Here is a 23,167-nt window from a genome sequence, read left to right as displayed (position 1 = left end):
CACTATTTGTGTGCACCCCAGGTGTCCGTGCGCCCGTGTTTGGGAGTGTGTCCAGCTGGGAATGTGCCTGGCATAGATGAGGTTGCTGTGTAAGTTTCCACAAGCACAAGGGTGATGGAGGATGTGAGAAGACACACTTCCCTCAAGTCTGCCATGGGCTCCTGGTGGTCAACACCCTGTGTGGTATCTGTCTAGGGTCCTGCCCTTGATAGGAGGTGCTAACCTTTCTAGAGCACCTACTTACTATGTGCTGGCTGCAGGGCACAGCAGTGAACAGGCCAGCCCAGAACCATCTGCTGGAGCCCATGACTCCATGCAGGGAGGCAAAAGGTAGCTGGGGCTGCATTCATGGTCGAGGCTGCACCAGTGGATGGCTGCATGGATGCCGCAGTTCCCAAGAAGAGACCTGGGGATCCAACAGCCATGACTACACAGCGATTTCCTCTGGAGTCAGAATGATTCATTCATGCCCTCTCAAACCTCACTCTGCTGCCAGACCCTGTCCTAGATACCATAGAAAACAGAGCTAAATAACACAGGCCCTTGCCCTTGAGAATATCTTAGCATGTGGGGCCGTCCTGGACATGAGCAATGACCACGCACATGGCAATCAGTGTTGCAAGAGGAGGTCTGGGAATGGGGTTCCGGAAGAGTGAAACCCAGGAAGACTTCCTGGAGCTGGTGGCCCCTGAGCTAGGTCTTAAAGGTTGACAGAGGCTAGGGTGAAGGAAGGCATTCCAAGAGGAGGTAACCACATGAGCAAAGATGCAGAGGTGACAGGACTCAGGGTAGAGTCCATGGAACATGCTCACTGGCTCTAAGGAAGCTGAGATGGGGAGGACCTGGGACCGGGCTGACCTAACGCCCTGAAGGATGGTTTTGGTTGCCCATCTGAAGAACAGGCCAGCACTGGGAGCATTCTGCCAGCACCACTGGATACACCCATTGGGCAGGGACAAAGCAGGTGCTGCGGTAGAAACTGCTACCTGCATTGAAGCCACCAAAAATGGGGATGCATGTGGCCTGGTAAATGAGCTGAGGGCTGGCCCAGAGGCTCAGGGTCCCCACTCCTTCACCCTTGCCCCGGGTAGCTCTGAGAACTCAGTGCTGTGCCATATCACTGCAAGGAAGGGGCAGACTCTGGTGGCCCCTTCCATGCAGTAGATAAACTAAGGTGGTAAGACCGTCCGGAGCTCGGGCTCTGGGACCGGATGACCTTTATGTCTTGTCTCTAGCAGGGTGATTGGCAAAGTCGCTTTTCTCTAAGCCTCTGTTTCCTCACCTGTAAACAGGAAATGCAGCTCCCTCCCTCCCCAGGTCAGATGCTCTGTGGTTAGAAGTGCTGGACTGAAAATGAGGCATTTCCTTGATTCCCTTTCATCTGCGTCCCACAACCCATCAGTTAGTAGATCCTGCTGGCTCAACTTCTAATACATGGCCAGACCCTGACCTCTTCTTACCACCCTGACTGAACCTCCACGCTGACCTCCCTGCCTCTGCCTCACCTCTCTACCAGCCACGTTCCCCCAGCAGCCAGAGGAGCCTCTAAAACCTAAGTCAAGTGACATTCCTCCTTTGTGCAAAACCCTCCCGCAGTCCCCACTGCACTCAGAGTGAAATCCAGAATTTCTACAGTGGACCCAGGGGCCTACAGCCTTGTTCTTCCCAATTGTGCTGGATTCTCCACTCACCACATGGCCTTTGCACTCACCATTGCCTCTGCCCGGCACTCTCATCCCTAGATATCTACGTGTCTGGCTCCCTCCCCTCCCTCGGGCCTATCTGAGAGGCCTTCCTTGGCCATTCTGTCTAAAATATTATCCACTTCAATGTCCCTGGCTCTGCTTAATTGTTCTGTATATCATCCCCACTCAAAAAACTACGCATTTCCTTGTTAATTTTTTTTAACAGTGCTTATCTCCCTATCATAGACTCTTATAAGTCCTCTGAGAGCAGGAACTGAGTTTTCTTCCCTAGGGTTGGAGCAGTGCCTGGCACTGGTTGAAAGTATGTTTTGATTTGGATTCCAACTCTGCTACCCATGAGACTCCGGGAAATGTCTCACCCCCTCTGGACCTCTGGCTCTTTATCTGCAGAATGGGTCTCATGATGATGATGATGATGATACTAAGGTTGTTCTGAGAATGAAACGGGCTAGCGTGCCTGGCACAGAGTAAGTACTCAATGCAGAGCAGCTGTCACCATGCAGATGGGTGTCTAAAGATGATGGGGGCGACAGATGACCACGTCCTTCAGCCTGAGAGGCTCAGGATCCTCTCTGAGGGAGAAGCAGCTCTGCCTCAACGCATGCATGAGGTGAACAGGCTGAGCACACTGCTGGCAAGGAGTCAGGGGGGACAGGCAGTGCTGGGAGCCCTATGGAGCATTTGCTGGGTTCAGATGGAATCTGGAGGTGATGAAGCGATGCTTGCAGTGTGACCGTGTTTGCAAAGTGGCAGGAAAAGAACTGCAAATCTGTGTAAATATCCTTTAGACTTAACAGGCTTTTGGGGGACCAGCAGAGGCTGGAAGAGCAGGTAGAGGACATTGACATCTACTAGGCTTGGTGCCTTGACAACCTAAGGACCTTCTTTCCTTCTCCCCGTTTTGCAGAGGAAGAAACCGAGGCCTGGAGAGGCTGAGAGCTTGGGAGGTTCTCCCAACCTCCAGGCCCCAACCATTGCCCTGAGACAGGCCCTGCTGCTGCACAGCTACACTTTCATGGGAGCAATGCATGGGCTAGGCCAGATAACCAGAAGCCTTCATTTAGCCCTCAGGACATTCCAGCCCAGAGTGGCAGGTGCTATTGTCACTATCCCCTCCTACAGATGAGGAAGCAGAGCCTGGAGAGGCAGGGAAATGGCAGAGGTGGGCTTCCAACACTGGAGCCTAGCGCCACCCCATGCAATCGCTTCTCCCTGCGACATGTTCCCTCCAGTTCAGGCTTCTGGATTCTCAGGTTGCCAAGGATGCGCACACATTTTCCCAGCCAAGATAAAGGCTCCCTTAAAAGCGACACGCATTTATTAAACGACATTTGCCAGGGTTTCAGCACACTGCCGGCAGCAGTCAGTCTCCGGACTGACGGGATTTTTCCCCAAGCTGACACTATTCACTGATTCCTTTTATAGAGCATTTTGCAGCTTGCAAAAGCACTTTCCACGGCTCTTAATTCCTTAACCCTCAATAGTCACCCATTTGGGAGGAAATAACGTTAGCAGTTCCATTTTGCAGATGGGGAAACGGAGGTTCAGAGCTGGGAAGACACCTGCCCCAGAGTACACAGCCAGTAAGCGGCACATGCTGGACTCCAATTCAGGAATGTGCCCCAAAGTAGAAGCCCCTCCATGGCCTCTCCTGCCAGAGGAGTCTGTGGAGTCATCAGGATGAAGGGCCAGGAGGACACGCAGGCTAGAGCATCAGGGCTGGAAGGGACCTGCAAGAGAGGAGCCGAGCCGAGCCCCCTGGTCACAGAAGGAGAAACTGAGGCTGAGGGTCAGAAGAGTGGGTTTCAGGTCTCCCTGCTGGCGAAAGATGGAGCGGGGACTCCACCAGCTTTCAAAATTCTCAAACCATAAAATGATGACAATCACATAACAGCAGTAACAATAGCTAATAAGCGCCGACACTGCCCACAGCAAGGCAGGCCTCATGGAACCTCTGCAGGAACCCAGTAAGACAGGGCTGTTACCACCCCCACTTCACAGAGGACCAGATGTGAAGCTTTGGGAGGTACAACCATTTGGCCAAGGTCACAGGGCTGCCAAGCAGTCTGATTCCACCTCCCTCTGTCCTAACCCCTACCCCGTACCAGACTGCCTCATGCAGTGACCCACTAGGGGAGGCTAACCTCAAGGTGGGGCCTCCAAGCCAACCCCCAGCCTAGAGTGCAGCACTAATTACGTCACGTTTCATGGTTTGCAGCACCTGATCATTCATCATGGTGTCTAAAGTGGGGCAAGCAGTTTGTACAGCCAGAATTTTAAGTACGAATTCTGGGGTTTCTTGGCTGCTTCCTCCTATCCCTCCTGGTATTGATATCTTTGTGCTTCCTGATATCTTAGGGTTCTTTATGACAGCTTGATGGGCAGGGAATTGTGGTATGATCCTGGCCCTGGCCGCAGAGGTGGGACTGTGTGGTAGTTAGGGAATAAGCTTTGCTTGTACAACCTCATAACTCCAAGCCTGCTCTTTAAAAGGGGGCTTTTAGTACCCACCTTGTTCTTTTATTCAATCAGTATCTTTTAACCCACCTACTCTGGCCAGGTACTGAGGTCCTGGGAGGCCCAACGGTGAGTAAGAGACACAGCCCATCTCTCTTGCAACTTATATCCTAGTGGGGGAGACAAGGCTGAAATAATGTAACGAATTAATATAGAAATGGCTAGGAGCACTAGGCAACAGGCAGATTTGGCCCAGTGATAGAAAATCACAAGCGAGAACCTCTTTTGGAATGGGATGGTTGGGAAAGCATCCGAGGAAGGGAGGTGGCACCTGAGACCCAAAGGAAGCAAAGACCAGGGAAGATGTTCCTGTAGAAGAGACAACCGGTGCAAAGGTCCTGGGGTGGGAAAGAACCTGGTGAAGGGCCAGAAAGGAGGCTGCCAAGGCTGAAGCCCAGGGAGGAAGGAGAGTGGTAAGAGGTAAGGATGAAGAGACAGACATGGTCCAGAAATGCCATGGGGTAAGGACTTTGATTTTCTATTAAGGGTGGTGGGAACCACCGAAAAAGGTTTCAGCAGAACCAAAGATGACTTGATTCAGTCCAGCTGCTATGGGTGAAGAGCCTGAAGGGTGTAAGGGTGGCCATGGAAAGCAGCCAATGGGGATGCTGCAGCATTCAGGGGCCTAAATCCTAGCTCTGCACATAAAAGCTGTGTGACCTTGGGCAAGTCACTTTACCTCTCTGAGTCTCAGTTTCTTCATATGTCCAATGGGTTAATGGTATTTCCTATCTTACAGAACTGTGGTGAGAATTAAATGAGAGAATGCATAATGATCCTGTCACAAGCCAGACATGCTCCATGTCAGGTGCTCAATGAGCCACATCCTGCTGGTCTGGCCCTGACCCCTGCTCACTCCCCCACCTCTTCTCCTTTCACTCCAGCCCCACTGGCCTCTTTGCAATTCCTGGAACATACAAGCTCATTCCTGCCTCAGGGCCTTTGTACCTGCCATGCCTCCCACATGGAGGGCTCTTTTCCTGCTATCCCCGTGGCTACTGGCTACTCCTCCATTTTCTTTTCTTTTCTTTTCTTTTCTTTTTTTTTTTTTGAGACAGAGTCTTGCTCTGTCACCCAGGTTGGAGTGCAATCTCGGCTCACTGCAACCTCTGCCTCCTGGGGTCAAGCGATTCACCTGTCGTAGCCTCCAGAGTAGCTGGGATTACAGGCACACGCCACCATGCCCGGCTAATTTTTGTATTTTTAGTGGAGATGGGGTTTCGCCATGTTGGCCTGACTGGTCTCAAACTCCTGACCTCAGGTGATCTGCCCAGCTCAGCCTCCCAAAGTGCTGGGATTACAGGTGTGAGCCACCGTGCCTGGCCTTACTTCTCCATTTTCTTGAGGCCTGTGCTCTTTAGAGCAGCCCTCTCTCTGTCCTAACCTTCTCCCTTCCCTCCTCCTGCTTTTCTCCCCAGCTACCTGGCATCATTTGTTTACCTGGGTGTGTTTTTTTCTTCCTCACTAGAATGTCCGCTGCACGAGAGCAGGTGTTTTTGTCTGTCTTGTTCACATTTGTATCCTCCAAGCACCTAGAGCCCTCCCTGGCACATAGTAGATGCTCAAAAATATTTGTTGAATGAATATTTACAATTAAAATGACCCTAATAATGACTGTAAAGTGGTTAAGGGTAAAGTGAGGAGTGGAGCCTGGCTTTACCTCTCACTGGCTGTGTGGCCTAAGGATGAGCCCCACTTGGCCTTGGGAAGCCACAGTTTCCTTATCTGTAAAGTGGGGATGAAGGACCATACTGTTTGGTTCGTGGTGAGGGTCAGACAACAGCTCACAGGAAGGGATGTGGAGAGAGTATGGGTGGGTGAAATGACACCCCATGTCTAGCACTCGCTTTATGATACTCCCCGATTCTCCTCTCCCCAGCAAAAATAGGGGCAGGGGACAAGCATGGTAGAGAGTTGATCAGTGTCAAAGCTGAGGCTCATTACATCATTCCTTCTCATTTTGCATATGTTTGAAATTTTCCAAAATAAAAAGATAAGGAAGAGCTAACACATGTTCAAGGCTCAGCCTGTGCCGAGCACATCGTGTACCGAGTATTTCCTTCCACCACAGGCTTCCATTTCTGGAGAACACCGATGGTCGGCCTGAAGAATGGAACTGTAGAAACGGCGCTGGTATCACCGCCCACCTGCTCCAGCCGTCCCTCCTGGCTAGGAGGCCCATCGCTCACTCCCAGCTTCCAATCTCCCTCCTGATCCGAGCACCTGATCTCCTTGGGCTCTTGGCGCTAATCTGCAGCCATCTAACACCCTGCGCCCCCGAATGAATGTGCCAGGAAATCTTACAGACACAAAGAACCAATTCTGCAGCGTTTCCGACTTCCACCTCAGCTGTTTTGCATCTCTCTGGACCGAGGGCCTGGCAAGACACCTGGCAGGGAAAATCTATCTCATGGAGGGCTTCATCAGAATAACCACCCCAGGAACACCCAAAGTTAACAGGAAAGCAGATTCAGCTGTGAAAATAGATGCTTCCTTCTCTAGTACGGTGACAGGGACACACCTTGGGGACACACACTGCCCCCACCTCATAGGAAGGTGCACTGATAGAAATATGAGAGGAGGCCGGGTGCGGTGGCTCATGCCTGTAATCGCAGCACATTGGGAGGCCGAGGTGGGCAGATCACTTGAGGTCAGGAGTTCGAGACCAGCCTGACCAATATGGAGAAACTCAGTCTCTACTAAAAATACAAAAATTAGCCGGGTGTGGTGGTGTGTGTCTGTAGTCCTAGCTCCTGGGGAGGCTGAGATAGGAGAATTGCTTGGACCCAGGAGGCAGAGGCTGTAGTGAGCCTAGATTGCACCACTGCACTCCAGCCTGGGCGACGAAGTGAGACTCCATCTCAGAAAAAAAAATCAAAAGACAAAAAACAAACAAACCAAAAAAACAAAAACAAAACGAGAGGAGCACTAAGGGAGCAAGGTGCCGTCACACCTGGGCCTCAGTTTCCCTACCTGTCAAGCAAGCCTCAGTGACGGCTAAGGAATGGCACAACAGTTAACCACATAGGCTCTGTGATGAGGCTGACGGTGGTTATCCAAATCCGGTGCTTACTGTGTGGCCTTGGGCAAGCTGCTTCACCGTTCAGAGCCTCAGTTTCCTCGCCGATCGAATGGGTCCGAAGATACCGATGCGTATCACCAGGTGGCTGTGAGCACCACCAGGGTCGCACACACCAAGTGCTGAGCCCAGGAAGCAGAGAACCCAGATGGTTCCTATAAGTATTACTGTAGTGTTTTCCCACGGAATTCGGGATCCTGTCAGATTTCTGGCTGAAACAGTGGAAAGTTCCAGCACAGTCCAGTGTTTAAAAGCCTTGGCCTGGACCACAGGAGGCTTGGCATTCCAGCCGGGCCTTGCCATGGATCTCCTGCGTGGGCCTAGCCAGTTTTTTTCTCTCTGTTCTTTTGGCCGCACAGTAAGGCACTGGATGAAAGCACAGAGGGCTCTCTCAGGCCCCCTAGGGCTTTGCAGGTCCGGGAATCCACAACTGCAGACCTGTGGATCCAGACAGAGACACCTAGAGGCAGGCTGTGCCCACAGCGCTCAGTCCCTAGTAACAGGCAATTAAATCACTCTAGCCTGGGTTCCTACTCAACTTGTCCATTCCCCAACAGCATAAAAGCTGGGCGACGCGGTGGCTCACCCCTGTAATCCCAGCACTTTGGGAGGCAGATCACCTGGGGTCCGGAGTTCGAGACCAGCCTGACCAACATGAAGAAACCTCATCTCTACTAAAAATACAAAATTAGCTGGGCGTGGTGGTGCATCCCTGTAATCCCAGCTACTCAGGAGGCTGAGGCAGGAGAATCGCTTGAACCTGGGAGGCAGAGGCTGCGGTTGAGCTGAGATTGCACCATTGCACTCCAGCCTGGGCAACAACAGCAAAACTCCGTCCAAAAAAAAAGAAAAAGCTACAAGGAAGATATCAAGCTGAAGGACATTTGTGCACTGTAACAGCCTTTGCTGTTTTTTAAGTACCCTCTATGTGTAAGCAACTGTGCTAGATGCTTTATGAAAATCCATCCCAATGTTACAAATGAGGAATCAAAACAGAATAAAGCCATGCTAATTACAACACTGGTTAATATGTACTGAGTGCTTACTACATACAAGGCATGGCTTCCAGCATTATACATGCATTAATTAACTTAATCCTTGCAATAGAGTGGCTAATACCATTCCTCTTTTACAGATGAGCAAAATAAAACACAGATTTCTGCAAATAGTCCAAGTCAGTAGCAGGGTTCAGATCAACACCCAGGGGTCTCAGCACTGTCTTAGCACTACGCTAGGTTGTGTGTCTGCGAGGAGAGGCTCCTCTGACCTCCCTGCAGGAGGCACATTAAGTTGAACCTCTAAGGATGAGTAGGATTCGGACATAGGAAGACAAGGAGGTACAGGAAGGGCATTTCTGATGGCAGGAACAGCACGGGCCGAGGCCCAGAGCTGAGAGTTCAGCTGAGGGCATGGATCCGTACAAAAGCATTTACCAAACGGAGTGAGGCCGCATGCTAATGGGCGTTCTACAAATCAAATACCTCTTGTTCGTATGTTCAGGGAACACTGGAGTAAATGTGACCCAGCTCGGGATTCTACAATGCAGGGCTGCTCAGGGTCTTCGGGGTGCTCGCATGGCTGAGTAGCCAGCAAAGCTCCGGTCTGCAGGGAGGAAGCCTTGTTATCCTGCAGCATCTCAACAGGTCAGCTTGTTGGAAAACATGTGGCTGGAAATCAGGCCTGGCAGGGAGGAAGCCCAGGCCTCACGGCAGCTTTGTGGTTTTTTTAAAGAAAACTTGGACCCACTCAACAGTTTTGAGCTGGGGAGTGACATGATCTGAGTTGTGTTGACAGGCCAGAAATCTGAGCACATTTAAAAAGAGAGAGAGAGGGGGGAAACCTTCCGTCAGTCCAAGACTACAAATAAGAAAATAACCTGTCGCACGGAGCCATTGGAAGCAGCAAGCGAGCGCGTGTGGGATCCGTACAACACTTTTAGACTCCCTTCCTCTCGCACACCCCCTCTCCATCTGTCGCAAAGGGCACCAGGAAGATGCAAGGAGGAATATTCCAGCTCTGGGGGCTCCAGAGCTCAGCAGCCCAGATGGGGGGCGCTTACGGGAGCCACATCACCCCTCATGTGTTGTTACTGGTGAAGACCAAGGGACTGTCAGTATTTCCACCCTCAGCAGGCTTTCAGAGAAATGCTTGTGACTTCATCGAAACCTCTGCCCAGAGAAAGAACTCTTCCACAATCCACCGCCCAAGCCCAGAGAGAGGCCTCTCTCACTCCCTCTCCAGCTTGGACTAAATCATCCTGATTAAGTCACTGAACTTATTCCTTAGAAGCCACCCAGCAGGAAGGCCAGTATCCAAAATCCTGGCTCCTCTCTATCACTTGTAAGTTGCTTCCCCAGTTTGGGACTCAATTTTCCGCATCTGCAAAATGGGGATAAGAGCCAATTCATGTTTTGTGGATGAGATGATGCAGGTGCAGCATCTAGCTTGGAATGCCGTTAACTGTTTAATGAACGTTGGTTCTCCTCCCTTCTCTCAACACATGGTTCACACCAGCACTTCATAGGTGCTGCATGACTGCAAGTACAGACATGAATTACGGTGAGATCCCGAGGGGTTGGTAAAGGCCAGAAAGTACTCAGAGAAAACTATAGCTTTAAAGGAGCTTCCAACGGCCTGAGCGTGTCGAGCCAAAGCACTCCCGCCCCGCCCCGTTGTCTCTTCTTATGAAAGAGGAAGTGAGATTAACTTTACCATTTAGGAAAGTACAGAGGAGTCCCCGAGTGTCACCCTCTACCAAAGAGTCAGAGGTTCACTGGGGGGCTCTGCTTCTCCCCAGATCCTGAACTGCAACTTGGCTTGGCCTCCTCCAGGCCAGACAGAAGAAATGAATGGGAGTTTATCTGAGGTCGGCCTGGGGAGTGACTTAGAGGTCTCAAGACCTCGCTAGGGCCAAGCAGGCATCCTGTGGGTTCAGCGTCAGGCCCTGCTGACACAAAATCAGGTGCCAGGTGTCCCCAGGCCCCAGTCCCTTGCCCTTCTCCCAGCCTCAGAATCTCCCTCAGTGCAGTTGTTTTAGGAAACAGGCCTCACATTGGGTCCAAAAACATAGGTTGGTGACTTCACTGGGATCTTTTTAGAATTTCCCTTTGGCAGCATTTGTGCTAAAAGCAATCTTTAGAAACTTCTTCCCTTGCCTCCCCCAACCAAGATAATTCACATGATTGGCCCCACCCCCCCAAAAACAGTGATCATGTGAAGACACAGCAATCATGTGACACCTCCCAGGCTGACAGTTCTGCCTGAGACACTAGTAGTCATTCAATCCAAAGCCGCCTTCCTAAACCTGACATTTCAGTTTCTCACTCGAACAAATCCATTTTCTTAGAAAATTGGACAACTGCCTCCTTGTACCTTCCTACCCGCATATCCTGTCTACTTCTTTGTTGTAAATTCCATGTCTGGAGCAACAGGAGGAGGGGCCTGAGGCCCCATCCTTCAGCCAAACCAGGTGACTTCCCTACCCAGGCCCATGGTGTGACCAGGACCCCGAAGAACAGAGACTGAAGGATGCTGGGAGGCTTGAGCTATGATGGTCGTACCCCATCCCTTCCCCACCACCCTCGACCAAGAAATTCATTCTTACCTCCTAAGATTTATTTATTTCAAAGCTAATCTGGGCCCCTCCGCTGCTCCCACTTTTTCAGGCTATTGATGCTGAATGGATTGGAACAGAAGTTTTATGGCCCAATCTTTACCATTTTATAGATTGTTTTTATAGGCAAAAGGGGGAGATGTGCTCACAAGAAAGGTGTTGGTGTTCCCAGCTAGCGCCCCAGGAAAGGCAGGCTGCCCATCCGAACACTTGCTAATCAGCGTCACTGCTCATTTGCCAGGGACTGAACCACAGGCTCCTGGTCGGAGAAGGGTCTGGAATAGACATTTAGAAATTAACTCGGGCCCAATTCCCTTCTTCAGGAAAATTAAGCACTTGTGATTGACACTTGTGCATTTCCAGGCCAGGAAGGATGGCAGGGCAGGAACTCAGACTTTTGCAGGGTACAAATGGCCGGCTCAGGCAGGAAGGAGCAGATAGGAGATGCCACTCACTGGAGAGACGTGAACTGTATCAGTGCTCCCTTCCACCCAGCAAGGACCCAACTATAACTGAAAACAACTGGGGGTGGGGTTGGGGGGGAGTGGGGTGGGGTGATACCTATGTGAATTCCTGGGTTTCAGGGGAAACTGCAGGGCAGGGAGAAGCAGCTGTCCACCCCCCACTTCTTCTTCCACCCACTCTTTGCTAGTTCTCCCTTTCTCCCTGCTATCAGATGGTTACCATCTCTAGGCAAATGGAAAAGGGGGTGTTGGACACTGAGCTCATCTTTACTTCCCTCCTCAAGGGTGGGAGGTACAGAGAGACCCCTCTGCCTACAACATAGCTTCAAGAGGACAAAAAACAGGATCCCCATTCTTCTCTCCCTCCCAACTCCCTTAACGCCATTTCTCTGCTCCCCCCGCCCCCAACCCCGTGCCCTCCCAGGAGACCCATGGTTCTGCAAAACCCATTTAAGAAGAAGGACTCCTGAATGGTGACCTCACCCTTTGGTGAACATACACAGTAGCCTTCAGAGCCCGCCTGCCGGCGACAGCCAGGTGTTTGATGTAGGCCAACAGAAAGACATGCTCAGAGCCACAGGTAACATCCCCACGGAGCACCTGAACTGCAGGGAGCTGCCTGGAAGCTCGGGGAAGGCAGGAGGAAGTGGGAGCTGGGAGCGCCTCAAGGAGCAAGACCACCAGGGAGAGGCTTTGGCAACCACAGGGACAATTCACCGTGTTTTTACATAAGGATCTGTTGCTCGCAGCAGCTCGCTGTGGGGTTACCGTGGCCTCCCGGTTCCCTCTCTCCCAGGCACACACTAACACTGGTTTACTCGGCGCACCAGAGGGAGGGCTCACTCTTCCCTAATTGCAACAGCTTGTCTCTGTTCCATTCCAGGCAGCATTGGGGGAACCTCTGCCCTCACCTCCTCCCCTCACACCCTGAAGTCAAACGTGGAAAGCCGTATGTCCATGGGGAGAGATTCTGGGGAAGGAGGACCGCCCTACTCTGAAAGCCACTGTCAGTCAGCCTTCCCCATTGGACTGGGCAGGGGCTGAGTGAAGCAACTCAGCTCTTTTGTCTCAGTGCCCAGCACAGTGCACACAGTCAAGAGTCCACAGAGACAAACTCTCAGAGAAGAGACTTGGATTCTACCCTTGGCTGTGTGACCTTGGACATGTCGCTGGCCCTCTCTGGGCCTCAGTTTCCGCATCTATAACGCTGGTTACAGGCGTCTCTCTCCCTATTACTGCTCAGCATTAGCTGAATGGGTCCCAGTGCTAGTCTGAGAGGCCTGAGCCCGCAGTTTGGGGAGGGCATTGGTGGGGACCGGGGGGTGCTTACCTGACCAGGCGCAGGACGCGGTGAGCAGCAGGCAGAGCAGCGGCCCGAGGCGGCCGGGGGCCGGGCCGGCGGGCTCCATGGGCCGCGGCTGCGGAGCGAGGAGGGAGAGCGGCCGTGAGTGCGCGCTCGGGCGGGAGCAGGCTGGAGCGGGGAAATGACTAAGACTCCCCCCCTTCCCCCCTCCCGGCTGGGCCTCCCCCCGACTCCCGAACGGGCGCCTGGAGCGGCTTAGGAGCCGCTGTAGCCGCCGCGGTTTTTGGAGACCCCCCCCTCCCCGCCCCCCAGGAGAAATCGAGAGACGGAGACGGGGAGAGACCCCAAGCGCGCGAGAAATAAAGCCAGGGGCGGCCAGAGAGAGGCGGCAGGAGAGAGAAACAGACCCAAGGGAGCCAGGCAGAGAGCCAGAGACACAGAGAGGCGAGAGGGGGAGAAAGAGGGGGAGAGCGAGCGAGCGAGCGAGGAGTGAGCAAGGCGGCGCGCAGATCGAGACAGACAGCGCGGGAGAGAGGACCGCGCGAGCAGGGGCGAGGGGCAGCACGGCCAAGCCCGGCCGCGCGGAGCCGCCCCCGCCGCTGCCCACCTGCCCCGCCCGGGCTCCACACGGCGCGGGCGGCTGGGCTCGCTCCCGGCCCGCAGTCCCGGCCGCTGCCCCCGCCCTCCCGGCAGCCCGGCCCCCTCCCTCCTTCCCTTCCCCCCTCCTCCCGTCTTCCCGCCGCCCGGGGAGGCTTCGGGGCTCCGGCCCCGCCGGCACCTTCTCGGCGAGCGAGCGCCCGCCTGCGCGCCAGCCAGCAGCGCGCCCCGGGGGAGGGAGCGAGGGCTGCGAGCAGCGCGCCCGGCCGGGGAGGGCAGCGTCGCCCCCCGCGCCGGCGCCCGGGCCCCGGCACCCCCGGGCGGGCCCCCGGCTGCTGCCCGTGAAGGCGGCCCCGCGAGCCGCCGCAGCCCGCTTGGGCTCGGAACTAGACGAGCCTCCGGCTCCGACAATGTGCCAGTTCAGAAGCCCGCGCGGTTCGTCCCCAGCCCCGACCCGTCCCGCTCTGCCCCTCCCCGTCCCTGCCAGGCTCGGACCTGCGCCGCCCGCTAGGGCTGGAAGGCACTAGAAGCGCCGCCGGGGCTACCCAGAGGCCGGGTCCCCGCTCCACTTTGCGCAAACTTGTTTTTCTAAGGTCAGCGCCGCGAGCTGGCTACATCGTCCTCTTAAGGTGGACTGGGGAAGTTGCGGCCGACCTCCCCTCGCCTCCGGATTCTGGCCGCGCGTCTACTCCCCGCTTCCCACTGGCGAGAGGCTGGAGGCGGCGAAGGAGTCGGGGAGTGGAGGCGCGGGGGTCGGGGGGTGTCTGCCTTTTAACCCTCCCCAAGAGGTCGTGCCTCTGAGCCCCAAAGCTGAAGGCCCCTCTTGGGGATGGGTGCGGGCCGGAGGGGCCCGATCCTTTCAGAGCCGGGCCGAGGTGAAGGAAAAGAAGGAAGTAAGTGAACGCAGGGGGAAGGGGAGAGGAAGAAGAGAGTGATGGTACAAAAATAGCGTGTGTGTAGGAAGGACTTCGGTGCCGCCTGGAAAAGAGGCGCGGGGAGGAGAGGGAGCGAGAAGGGGGCTGTGGCGGGGAAACAGAGGGGAAGGGCCGGGGCCTTCCCAGGGAGGTGGGAGCCCCCTGGCCAGGTGTCTCGGTGGTGGAGGGCAGATTGAGGGGGTGGGGAGGCCCAGGCCAGGGCGTGTGTGGGAGAGCGGGGCCCTGAAGGCATGGGTTCCAGGAGAAGGACCGGCCCAGAAGAAGATGAGGGGTGGGAGCCGGGGCCAGAGGCTTGGAGTTGGAGAGGACAGAATCTCGGTTTTCCTGGAGGGAACGCCGTTCCTGTAGCAGCCAGGTCAGTGATGGGGAGTGTCAGTGTCCTGGTCACCTGGCAGAAGAAGGCTCCGCACTGTGGGAGGAACACAAGTTCAAGACCCGCTGCTAATGGGAGAGAATTTTGCTTCACACAGTGGCAGTTAAGAGGATAGGAATAACACAAGGTGAGAGAAGGTCCAGCCCTGTAAATGGACGGAAAGTTGAGGCCCAGAGAGGGGATAGGTTTGCTTAAGGCCACACAGCAAAGCTTGGGGTAGCAACAAGATTTGAATTCCTGATTCCCAGGTTAAAGACCTATGCAAAGTAGCACCACCACCTCCCCTCCTGCCCCAAACCTCCTGGTTAAATGCCTGGTCCTGCTGTTGTGCAGGGGGGCAGGGAGGGTGCCACACTTGAGAACATGGGCTGAACTCCCTGGGTTCAAATCTCCTGGCTACTGTTATGAGCTGGGTAGACTGGAAAGTACCTTACCTCTTCTGTGCCTCAGCTTCTTCATCTGAAATGAGGCCAGCGTGAGTCTCAATTGTGAGGATTAGATGAGTTAATATTTGTAAGACATGTTAAAAAGAGCCTAGCATATACCAAGTGCAGCATAAGCATTTGATAAATAAGTGAAGTGTTTGACAGCAGTCCTTGAGAACCCACAGGGTTTTGGGCAGCATTTGAAGTGCAAGGGAATTTTCATTTCTTTGGGTGTGGGAGAGGACGAGGTCCCTGTCCATGAGGAATTTATATTCTAGTAGGGGAGACAGATAAGTGGACAAGTAGAAATAATTAATGAAAAACGGAAGACTGAACTTAGAGAAGGAGAGGGGTGAGCGTATTTTATTAAGGGGGCCAGTAGGACCTCCCTGAGACATGGGTTGCTGAATCACAAGTAGGATCAACAAGGGGAAGATTTGGGGAGAAAGATGTTCCAGGAAGAGGGCCCAGCACAAGGAGGGGAAGGCCCCTGGTGGCTAGGCTGGAGGAGAGAGAGCACAGCATGCAGGAGTGGGGAGGGTGGGACGGTCTCCAAGACCTGGGTAAAGAGCCTGCATTTATTCTGCAGTTGGGAGACCCCTAGAGGGTTTTCAGCATGGGAGGGCCATGTCTGATTTATGTGTCCAAAAGGCCACTCTCCAAGCGTAGGGTGGACTGGGGAGAGGAGCGTGGAATTGGGCACCAATGAGAAAGGATATTGTTCTGGGATTATCCTGGTATCTGATGTGGGGGCAGGGAAGGTCTCCATCTCTTCAGGCCACATCTGGTCTAGACCATGAAGGTGACCAGGGAGGCTCCTGGGAAAATCTGTCACCAGACTCTATCTGGGGTGGGAGTGGAGATGGGGGCTGCTGATGAAGTCAGAGAAGAGGCAGCCTCCTGCCCTGGACTTCCAGAAGGCTCTGCTGTTCAGTTCCCCAAGACACACACACACTCACAAACCTGCCCAGGGATTAGGAAACTGGGGATTAGGGAAGGATAATAATTGAACCACCTGCTATTTATATATAGTACCTTTGGCAAAGGCGCTCAGCAGGGCTTCCCTCACCTCTCCCTCAGGAGGGGGCCCTGAGCCTTGTTCTCTGTCCACATAAAAATCATCCTTGGCCAATCTCAAGGCTGAGAAGCCACTGAGACCCACGGGCCATGGGTAAACTGAGGTGAGGGGCAACTTATCTGAGGCCACACAGAGAGATTATGGCAGATAATTGACGTGAATCAGCCACCGCCACAGCAGGTCTGGGCTGCCCTACTTTAAAATCTAACTGCCTTCACACATATTCATTCATGCACTCAACAATGTTTATTAAGCATCTGCTGGGTGCCAGGCACTGGGAATGCAACAGTTGGAAAACAGATAAAAATCCCTGCCCTCAAGGAGCTGACATTCTAGTGGGAGGAAACGAACTGATAAGTTCGTCAAATGGGATGGGTGCTACGGGGTGGAGGAATTAGCCAGGGAAGCGGCCCAGGAGCGCTGATGAGAGGGATAGATTGCAGTTTTGAAAAGGGATCAAGGAAGGTCTCACCGAGGAGGTGAGATGGGAAGCCAGGGGTGGTTGCATCCCTGCATTTGCTGTTTGACTCTTCCTCTTACTCCTAGAGGGCACAATCTGTCAGCAAATCCTGCCTGCTGGGCCTTCTCATCACAACCAGAGCCAAACCACTTCTCAGCACCTCCGCTGCTTCCGCCCTCGTCTGAGCCTCCACGGCTCTCACCTGGGCGCCCTATTTCCACCTTGCGCCTTCTGTCGATTCCTCGACTCAGCAGCCTGAGGAATCCTTGCACAGAAGTCAGATCACATTCCTTCCCTGTTGTCAAGGGAAGAAGACAAATGGGCATGAGGAGGAGAGGATCAGGGGCTTGGAAGCCAAGATTTTGCCAATTTGACTTATGCAACTTGGGCAAAACAAAATGTTGAGCCTCAGTCTTTTCATCTGTGAAATGGGGATAACAAACTCTGATATGATGGGGTCAATAGTGACAAAGAAGTGAAAGCAGCCATGATAGCATGGCAGGGCCTATCTGGAGTTTGGCCATTGCAGGGGGGTGGATGACACCCTTGTGTGTTCTAGGCCCTTTGAAATATGTTATCTGAAGCCTCAGCAACTCCACGGGGTTCCCAGAGGTGAGGAAACATGCCCAGAGACAGAACACGACTTCACCAGGGCCACCCTGTGGGGCACGCTGGCACCTGCACAGCCCAACTTCACCTGGTTCCAGCCCTGCCCGCGCTCTGCTCCCCACTTCCCATAACCCTGGGCTGGCGTCAGCAGGCAGGCCTGCCAGGAGGCTGGAGCTGCCAACGACCTATTTTTCTGGGCAAGAAGAGCCATTTGGAGTTAGAGGTCTCAGCTGTGGAGCCAGAACAATAAAAATAAAAACAGCGTGGACTCCTGGGCAGCCTGGACCAGGGAACCAACTGCCCCAAGAGTTGCTGCTCACCAGGCTGAAGAACAAGTGGGGTGAGGGGATGGGAGATGGGAGTGACCTTACTGAGCCCCTGCTGTGTCCTCTGGCCCTTGCAGAGTAAGGATAATCTCCAAGGCTCACAACAGCCCCTTTCTCTGGGTTGCCAAACCAGTCAGGATTTGAACTCAGTTTTCCAAACAATTCCCATCTGTTCAGCATCTACTATGCTTTACAGACTGTTACATTCATACCACACCTGGGAGGGTGAGCTAATCATTCCCTCATTTTACAAATGAGGCAGCTCTGCTCACACGCCACCTCCTTGAGAGGTCTTGCCAGACCACCCTGTTAAAGTAGTCACCCCCACCCCTCCCCAGTATGCCCTACCCTCTTCCCTACTTTATCTTCATAGCATGCATCACGACCTGCTAATATTGTGTGTCTCCATTGCATTTTTTCTGTCTCCCTAACTAGCTCCAGGTCAGTTTATCCTAGTGGCTTGCACTCCAGTGGTCTCTCAGACTAGCCCCGTAGGGCAAGTTATTTTGATGATCTGTGCTTCCTTTGGGGTAATGATAGGACCTTACCTGAAAGGGTTCTTGTGAGGGTTAAATGAGTTAATATAGGTTAAGTGTTGGCCACTGCCATTGTTTTGTCCCAGAGCTGCAGCCCCAGGCCCTTTCAACAGTAAACAGTAGGTTGTCAATAAATATGTATTAAATTTTAAAACTGAGCTGGGCATGGTGGCTTACACCTGTAATCCCAGCACTTTGGGAGGCAGAGGTGGGAGGATTGCTTGAGCCCGGGAATTCTAGGCTGCAGTGACCTATGATTGCTCCACTGCACTCCAGCCTGGGCAACAGAGCGAGACCCTATCTAAAAAAGTAAAAATAATAAGTAAATAAATGAAGTGCTCTGCCTATGATCCAATCTCAGGGCAAGGAATTGGCACAACCTGGATTTGAAGGTGGGTCTCTATGAGCCTGTGCTTCAATGCATCCCACTTCATAATCACCTCTCCACAGGCCTCCCTCCAACCACAGCTGTACAGGAATCAGAGCTTTGGTTCTACAATGTGAGCTGATACCAACAGCCCCTGGAGGGATTGTTAAAACACTGATTCCAGGGCCCCAGCCATGGAGTGTCTGATTCAGGAGGTCTTAGGTAAGGTCTGAAAATTTGCATTTCTAACACGGTCCCAGGTGATACTGATGCTACTGATTCAGGGATCACACTTTGAGAACCGCTGAATAGACTACCATTCAAGCCAAGGTGAGACTCCTTTGTAAGCCCAGCGCCAGTTTCCCTGTTGGTTAGTCTGTCCATCCCTCTGGTTTCTGTCTTCCCCTTAGCATGAAGGCAGAGAGCAGGACAGCGCTTGGCTTGCTGTAGAGACTGTAACCAGTGCTCCGAAGCCTAGGGGCAGTGACAGATCGCCAAGCCAGGGCCCGGGGAGCTTTGCTGTAATTAGTGCTTTCCTGGGGAAGTCAGCAATTGAGCAACGCAGCAGGCAGGCAGCTCATAGGAGCCCATCAAGGGTGGGACCACACTGTCAGATCCTAAACATTGTTCTCAGGCTCTGGGGACCTGGCTCCACCCAGAGCCGAGCCTAGCTGTGCTGAGCTGAGCCCTCCCCAAAACCTCTGGGTGGGCATCCCTGTACTGGTGGTGTTGCAGGGGCAGAGAGCTGATTGCCTCAGCCATCACTGAGAGACCTGGGCTTGATGATTTCCGGGTCCTTCTCTGGTGCCCAGCACCGGGCCTGCTGAAAGTTCTTAGATGCACAAGGATCTGGTGGATGAAATAAGGAATGAACAGATGACGCTCACTCCAGTTCTGATGGGACAGTATAGCTCGGTGGCTAAGAGATATGCATGCAATTCCAGACTCTGCCCCTCACTATCTGCATGATCTCAAATGGGTCTCAGCCTCAGTTTTCTCATCTGAAAATATGTAAGGGCAGGATTAATGCATAAAGAGGAGATCGAGAGACAGAGATAGGAAGAGACAGAGAAAATATGCACCAATGCATGGCAGCTGAGAATGATGTTTGTTGCCTACTCCATCTCGTTCTGTTCATGCAGTTTCTCAGGCAAAATACCTTAGTGCCCTCCTTGACTCATCTCTTTCTCTTTCTTCTCTGCCAGCCAATCCTCTTGGCTCTACCTTCAAAATAAACCCAGAATCCAACCACTCCTTCCCACCTGCATCACACTGTGGTCCCAGTACCTTCATTTCTCACCTGGATTAGTGCAGTCACTTCCTCACTGGCTCCCTACTTCCTGGACTCCACACCTTGTTGCTTCTTCAATAAAAGCCCCCCAATGGCCTTCCATTCCTTCTCTTGGAGTAAAACCTGAAGTTCTTGATGCAGCTCAAAAGGCCCCCTGTGATACCCTGCTTCACTGACCTGGTCTCCCCACACTCTCTCCCTTGCTCACTCCACTCCAGTTAATTCATCTCACTATTCCTTGAACATGCCCAGCAGGTGCCTACCTCAGGACCTTTGCACGCACTGTTCCCTGTGCCTAGAACCCTCTTCCCCAGCTAGCTGCCTAGTTTGCCCCTGACTCTTCCTTAGGGTCTCTGCTCAAATGTCACCTCTGCCGAGAAGCATGTCCTGACCACTCGGCTAAAACTGTCCCATCACTTCCTATTCCCTACTCCACTTTATTTTTTGATAGCATTTCCATTTCTTGACAGCATATCAATGTTATACGTTTGATTGGTTGCATGGCTCTCTCCCACTGATCTTTGAACTCCATAAGAGCTCTTTGCCTTTGTTCCCCAGCACCTGGAGCTGAGCCCACACAGAGCAGGGCCTCATGCAAAACTACTGATAGAGTGAAAGAAGGAGCAGGAAGCAAGATGCAGCTCTGTCCATGAGGGCACTGGTGGCTGGATCCAGGGGCTTAGGCTCTGCCACCCTGAGGGCCTGGCGTGGCCTGGGCTTCCTGAAGGAACAGGTGTCCTCGTTGAACTCCCGGCTGCTTTCCTGGGCAGGGAAGCCAAGACTCTAGTTGGCTTCATTCCTGTACCCAAGAGAGGAAGTGTCTGTCCCTGGGTAGGAACTAGTTTGGCTCTCAGGAAAAGCCTAAATGACACATACCACTTTCTCTGCTGCTGCAGCTTCTGATTGGGACGATGGCCTCTGGGTAGCAGTTGGCCACACCAGCCTTCATGCTGCCGCTGCTGCTGGAGCAAGGAGGGAAGTGGATTGGGAAGTCTCCCAGAGCCCTTTGGTCTGTACCTGATGGGAGCCTCATAGCTGTACAAATGAGGAAACAGAGGCTCTACCTGACTAACATACTGGGTTAGTGGCACAGCAAGGCCATAAACCCAGATCTTTTGATAGCAGATCCCTTAGTCTCCCTCGTTACTCCCAACTCACACCCTGCTGCCCCAATGCCTACAACCCTGGGCTGGTTCATACTTGAAATTCCACCATTATAGTTTTCTTTCTCACTGTGTCTCATTCCCTCTTCAGCAAAAAAGGTGGTAACTATCCCTATGAATCTCTGGGAATAGATGAGGAGACTGAGGTGCAGAGAGGGAAATGGGTGGCCTGCGCTCTCACGGCCTGTAGGCATGACAGGCCACGTTAGAAAATATTAGTCTGTTTGTCCTCTTTATGTTTCTTCTCTTCGGCTTCAAGCAAATAGTTGGGCTTAGTAAACAGGTGCTGCAAGGATTTAGGCAGAAAAATGAAGGCCCCTTAGTCTTTAGTGAGGTCTAAAACCAAAGAGATTCCCAGGAAAGACTGGGAGAGGTTGGGGGCAAGCACATTGGAGAAGCTGGAGGGGGTCAGGCTGACAGGGGGTGCTGCCCCCACTCCAGCAGGATTGGGGAGGGGACAAGGCCTCCAGGGCAGGCCTCATGGTGGCTCCAGGTAGCCATACCTGTGTCTCAAGGCCTCTGCCCTCATGGAAGACCCCACAACCTCACCGGGTGGCTGAGATGCGGGTCCCTCAGCATGGAACAATGGGCGCAGCCTCCATCAGTCAACAGATATTTATTGAGCACCTACTATGGCCAGGGGCTCAGCTGGATGCTGGAAATGAGATAGTCACAGTTCCTGCACTCAAGGCATTCGCATTCTAGTGAGGGAGATGGAAAGATAAACACGTGAGTTAGGGGGAGGGGATGCTGTTCGATGCATGGAGGTCTCACTCAGGGAGTGGTTTCCTAAGGAAAGTATGAAGGAGAGCCACAGGAACACCAGGTGAAAGGAACGGCCGGTGTGAAGACCCTGGGAAGACCCTGGGATGACAAGTTCAAGCGCAGCTGGGCAGCCAGGCAACGGGAAACTAGTCAGGAGTGAGGCAGGTGATGAGGTTAGAGAGGAAGCAGGGCCCATGCAGGCCAAGGTGAGGCCTTCAGCTTTTACTCAGAACCAGATGGGAGCCACTGTGGGATTAGGAGCCAAGGAGCTGTAGGCAAGCAGTGTGGACAGATTCGTGGAAGCCACCTCAAATGTCCAGAGACTCTCTCAGACCCTGGATCTGAGCAGGCTCTGGAGAGGAGAGAGCCCCAAGAATGACCAAGGTTGGGCTTGCTTCACGTCACCCCCATGGGATACATTCACAGACCAGATGAATTTAAGTAATTTGCGGCTTCTCAAACTTTATTCTTGTTAAATGCAGATTCTGACTTAGTAGGTTTGTAGCGGGGCCAAGATTCTGCATTTCTGGTAAACTTCTCGGTGAGGTTGAAGCTGCTGGTCCCTGGACTGCGCTTTGAGCAGTGAAGATTTAAAGGAAAGAAATGGCCACTTCTGGCCCAGCTGTGTCTGTGGTTTGAGACTCATACCTGTTGCTCGGCTTCAAGGCTGTCATTAAGGGCTCTTGACAAATTGTGCAGGCCCTCCACTCAGCCTGTTGCCTCCAAAACCAAATGGGTGTTTCCCCAGCTCCCTGCTTCCTGTATGACACGGGAGTGGTTAGCGTGGGCAGTGGGCTCCGGAGCCAGCTTACTTGGGTCCAGATTCCAGCCGTGGCAGCTACAGGTGGCAAGACTGTGGGGAAATGATTTTATTTGTCTTATCATTTAGTTTCTCATCTGCAAAATGGAAAATTCATGATAGCTTCTTTACAGAGCTATTTGAAGATTCAAAGGAATAATACATAACAAAAGTCTGGCACACAGGAGGGACTTAATAAATGTTATATCACTTTCCCTTCAGTTTCACCTGTCCTTTAAAGTAGTGATCTATATACCTTTATCTCATTATTTCAAATTTTTCTATTTTTGTGTATGTTCTATGAAGTACACAATAAAGAAATATATAAAAATTTGTAAAAAGTATCAAATGTACATACATTGAGGAATACATGTTTAAAACGTTTTTACTCATAGGAAATATGATACAAAAAATTTTGAAGATCACTGTTTTGAAGCCCAGTGGAATTGATAGAAATAGAGACTCTCAGGGCTGGAATAGATTTTAAAGGCCTTCAGTTCCCCTGGCACCCACTCTCCCATCTGATGCCCAAACCCTTGATTGCACTAGATTGCCTCCAGTGGTGGGGAGCTCACTACCTTTCCAGGCAATCCATTTTGTACAGCTCTGGGAAGTTTCCTGAGCCCAGTGCCTATCTGTATTCTAGCTGCCTCTGAGTTCCCAGGAACTGACTGAACTGCTCCTCCTCTTACACTCCTGTGTCAGAGCCCTGGGATCTCCCAGGGGCTCAGTGCCAGCTTGTGTGCAGAGTGGGTCCTAAA

The 23,167-nt window shown here is 52.7% G+C and overlaps 1 protein-coding gene and 1 long non-coding RNA gene across 5 annotated transcripts in view; one reads left to right on the top strand and one right to left on the bottom strand.

Annotated features, from left to right (window-relative positions):
• LOC103215732 (tyrosine-protein phosphatase non-receptor type substrate 1) overlaps positions 1-13,882 on the bottom strand; it is a 45,978-nt gene extending 32,096 nt beyond the window's left edge. Inside the window, exons 1-2 of one of the 4 annotated variants that reach the window (XM_007962392.3) lie at positions 13,775-13,882; positions 12,710-12,797 (exon numbers count right to left, since the gene is read on the bottom strand). In XM_007962392.3, the coding sequence (XP_007960583.2) occupies positions 12,710-12,788 (79 nt within the window). In that variant the 5' untranslated portion in view covers positions 12,789-12,797; positions 13,775-13,882. The other 3 variants (XM_037994986.2, XM_007962396.3, XM_007962403.3) reach the window with 3 other exon arrangements.
• Positions 13,883-14,064: 182 nt separating this feature from the next.
• Positions 14,065-22,326, top strand: LOC140709637 (uncharacterized). Its single transcript, XR_012090300.1, has 2 exons — positions 14,065-14,172; positions 16,637-22,326. It is a non-coding gene; the product is annotated as an uncharacterized lncRNA (long non-coding RNA).
• The last annotated feature ends 841 nt before the right edge of the window (positions 22,327-23,167 follow it).

Source organism: Chlorocebus sabaeus, chromosome 2 (assembly GCF_047675955.1).
Source record: "Chlorocebus sabaeus isolate Y175 chromosome 2, mChlSab1.0.hap1, whole genome shotgun sequence".
NCBI classification, from domain to species: domain Eukaryota; kingdom Metazoa; phylum Chordata; class Mammalia; order Primates; family Cercopithecidae; genus Chlorocebus; species Chlorocebus sabaeus.
This window is presented reverse-complemented; position numbering and strand designations above follow the sequence as displayed.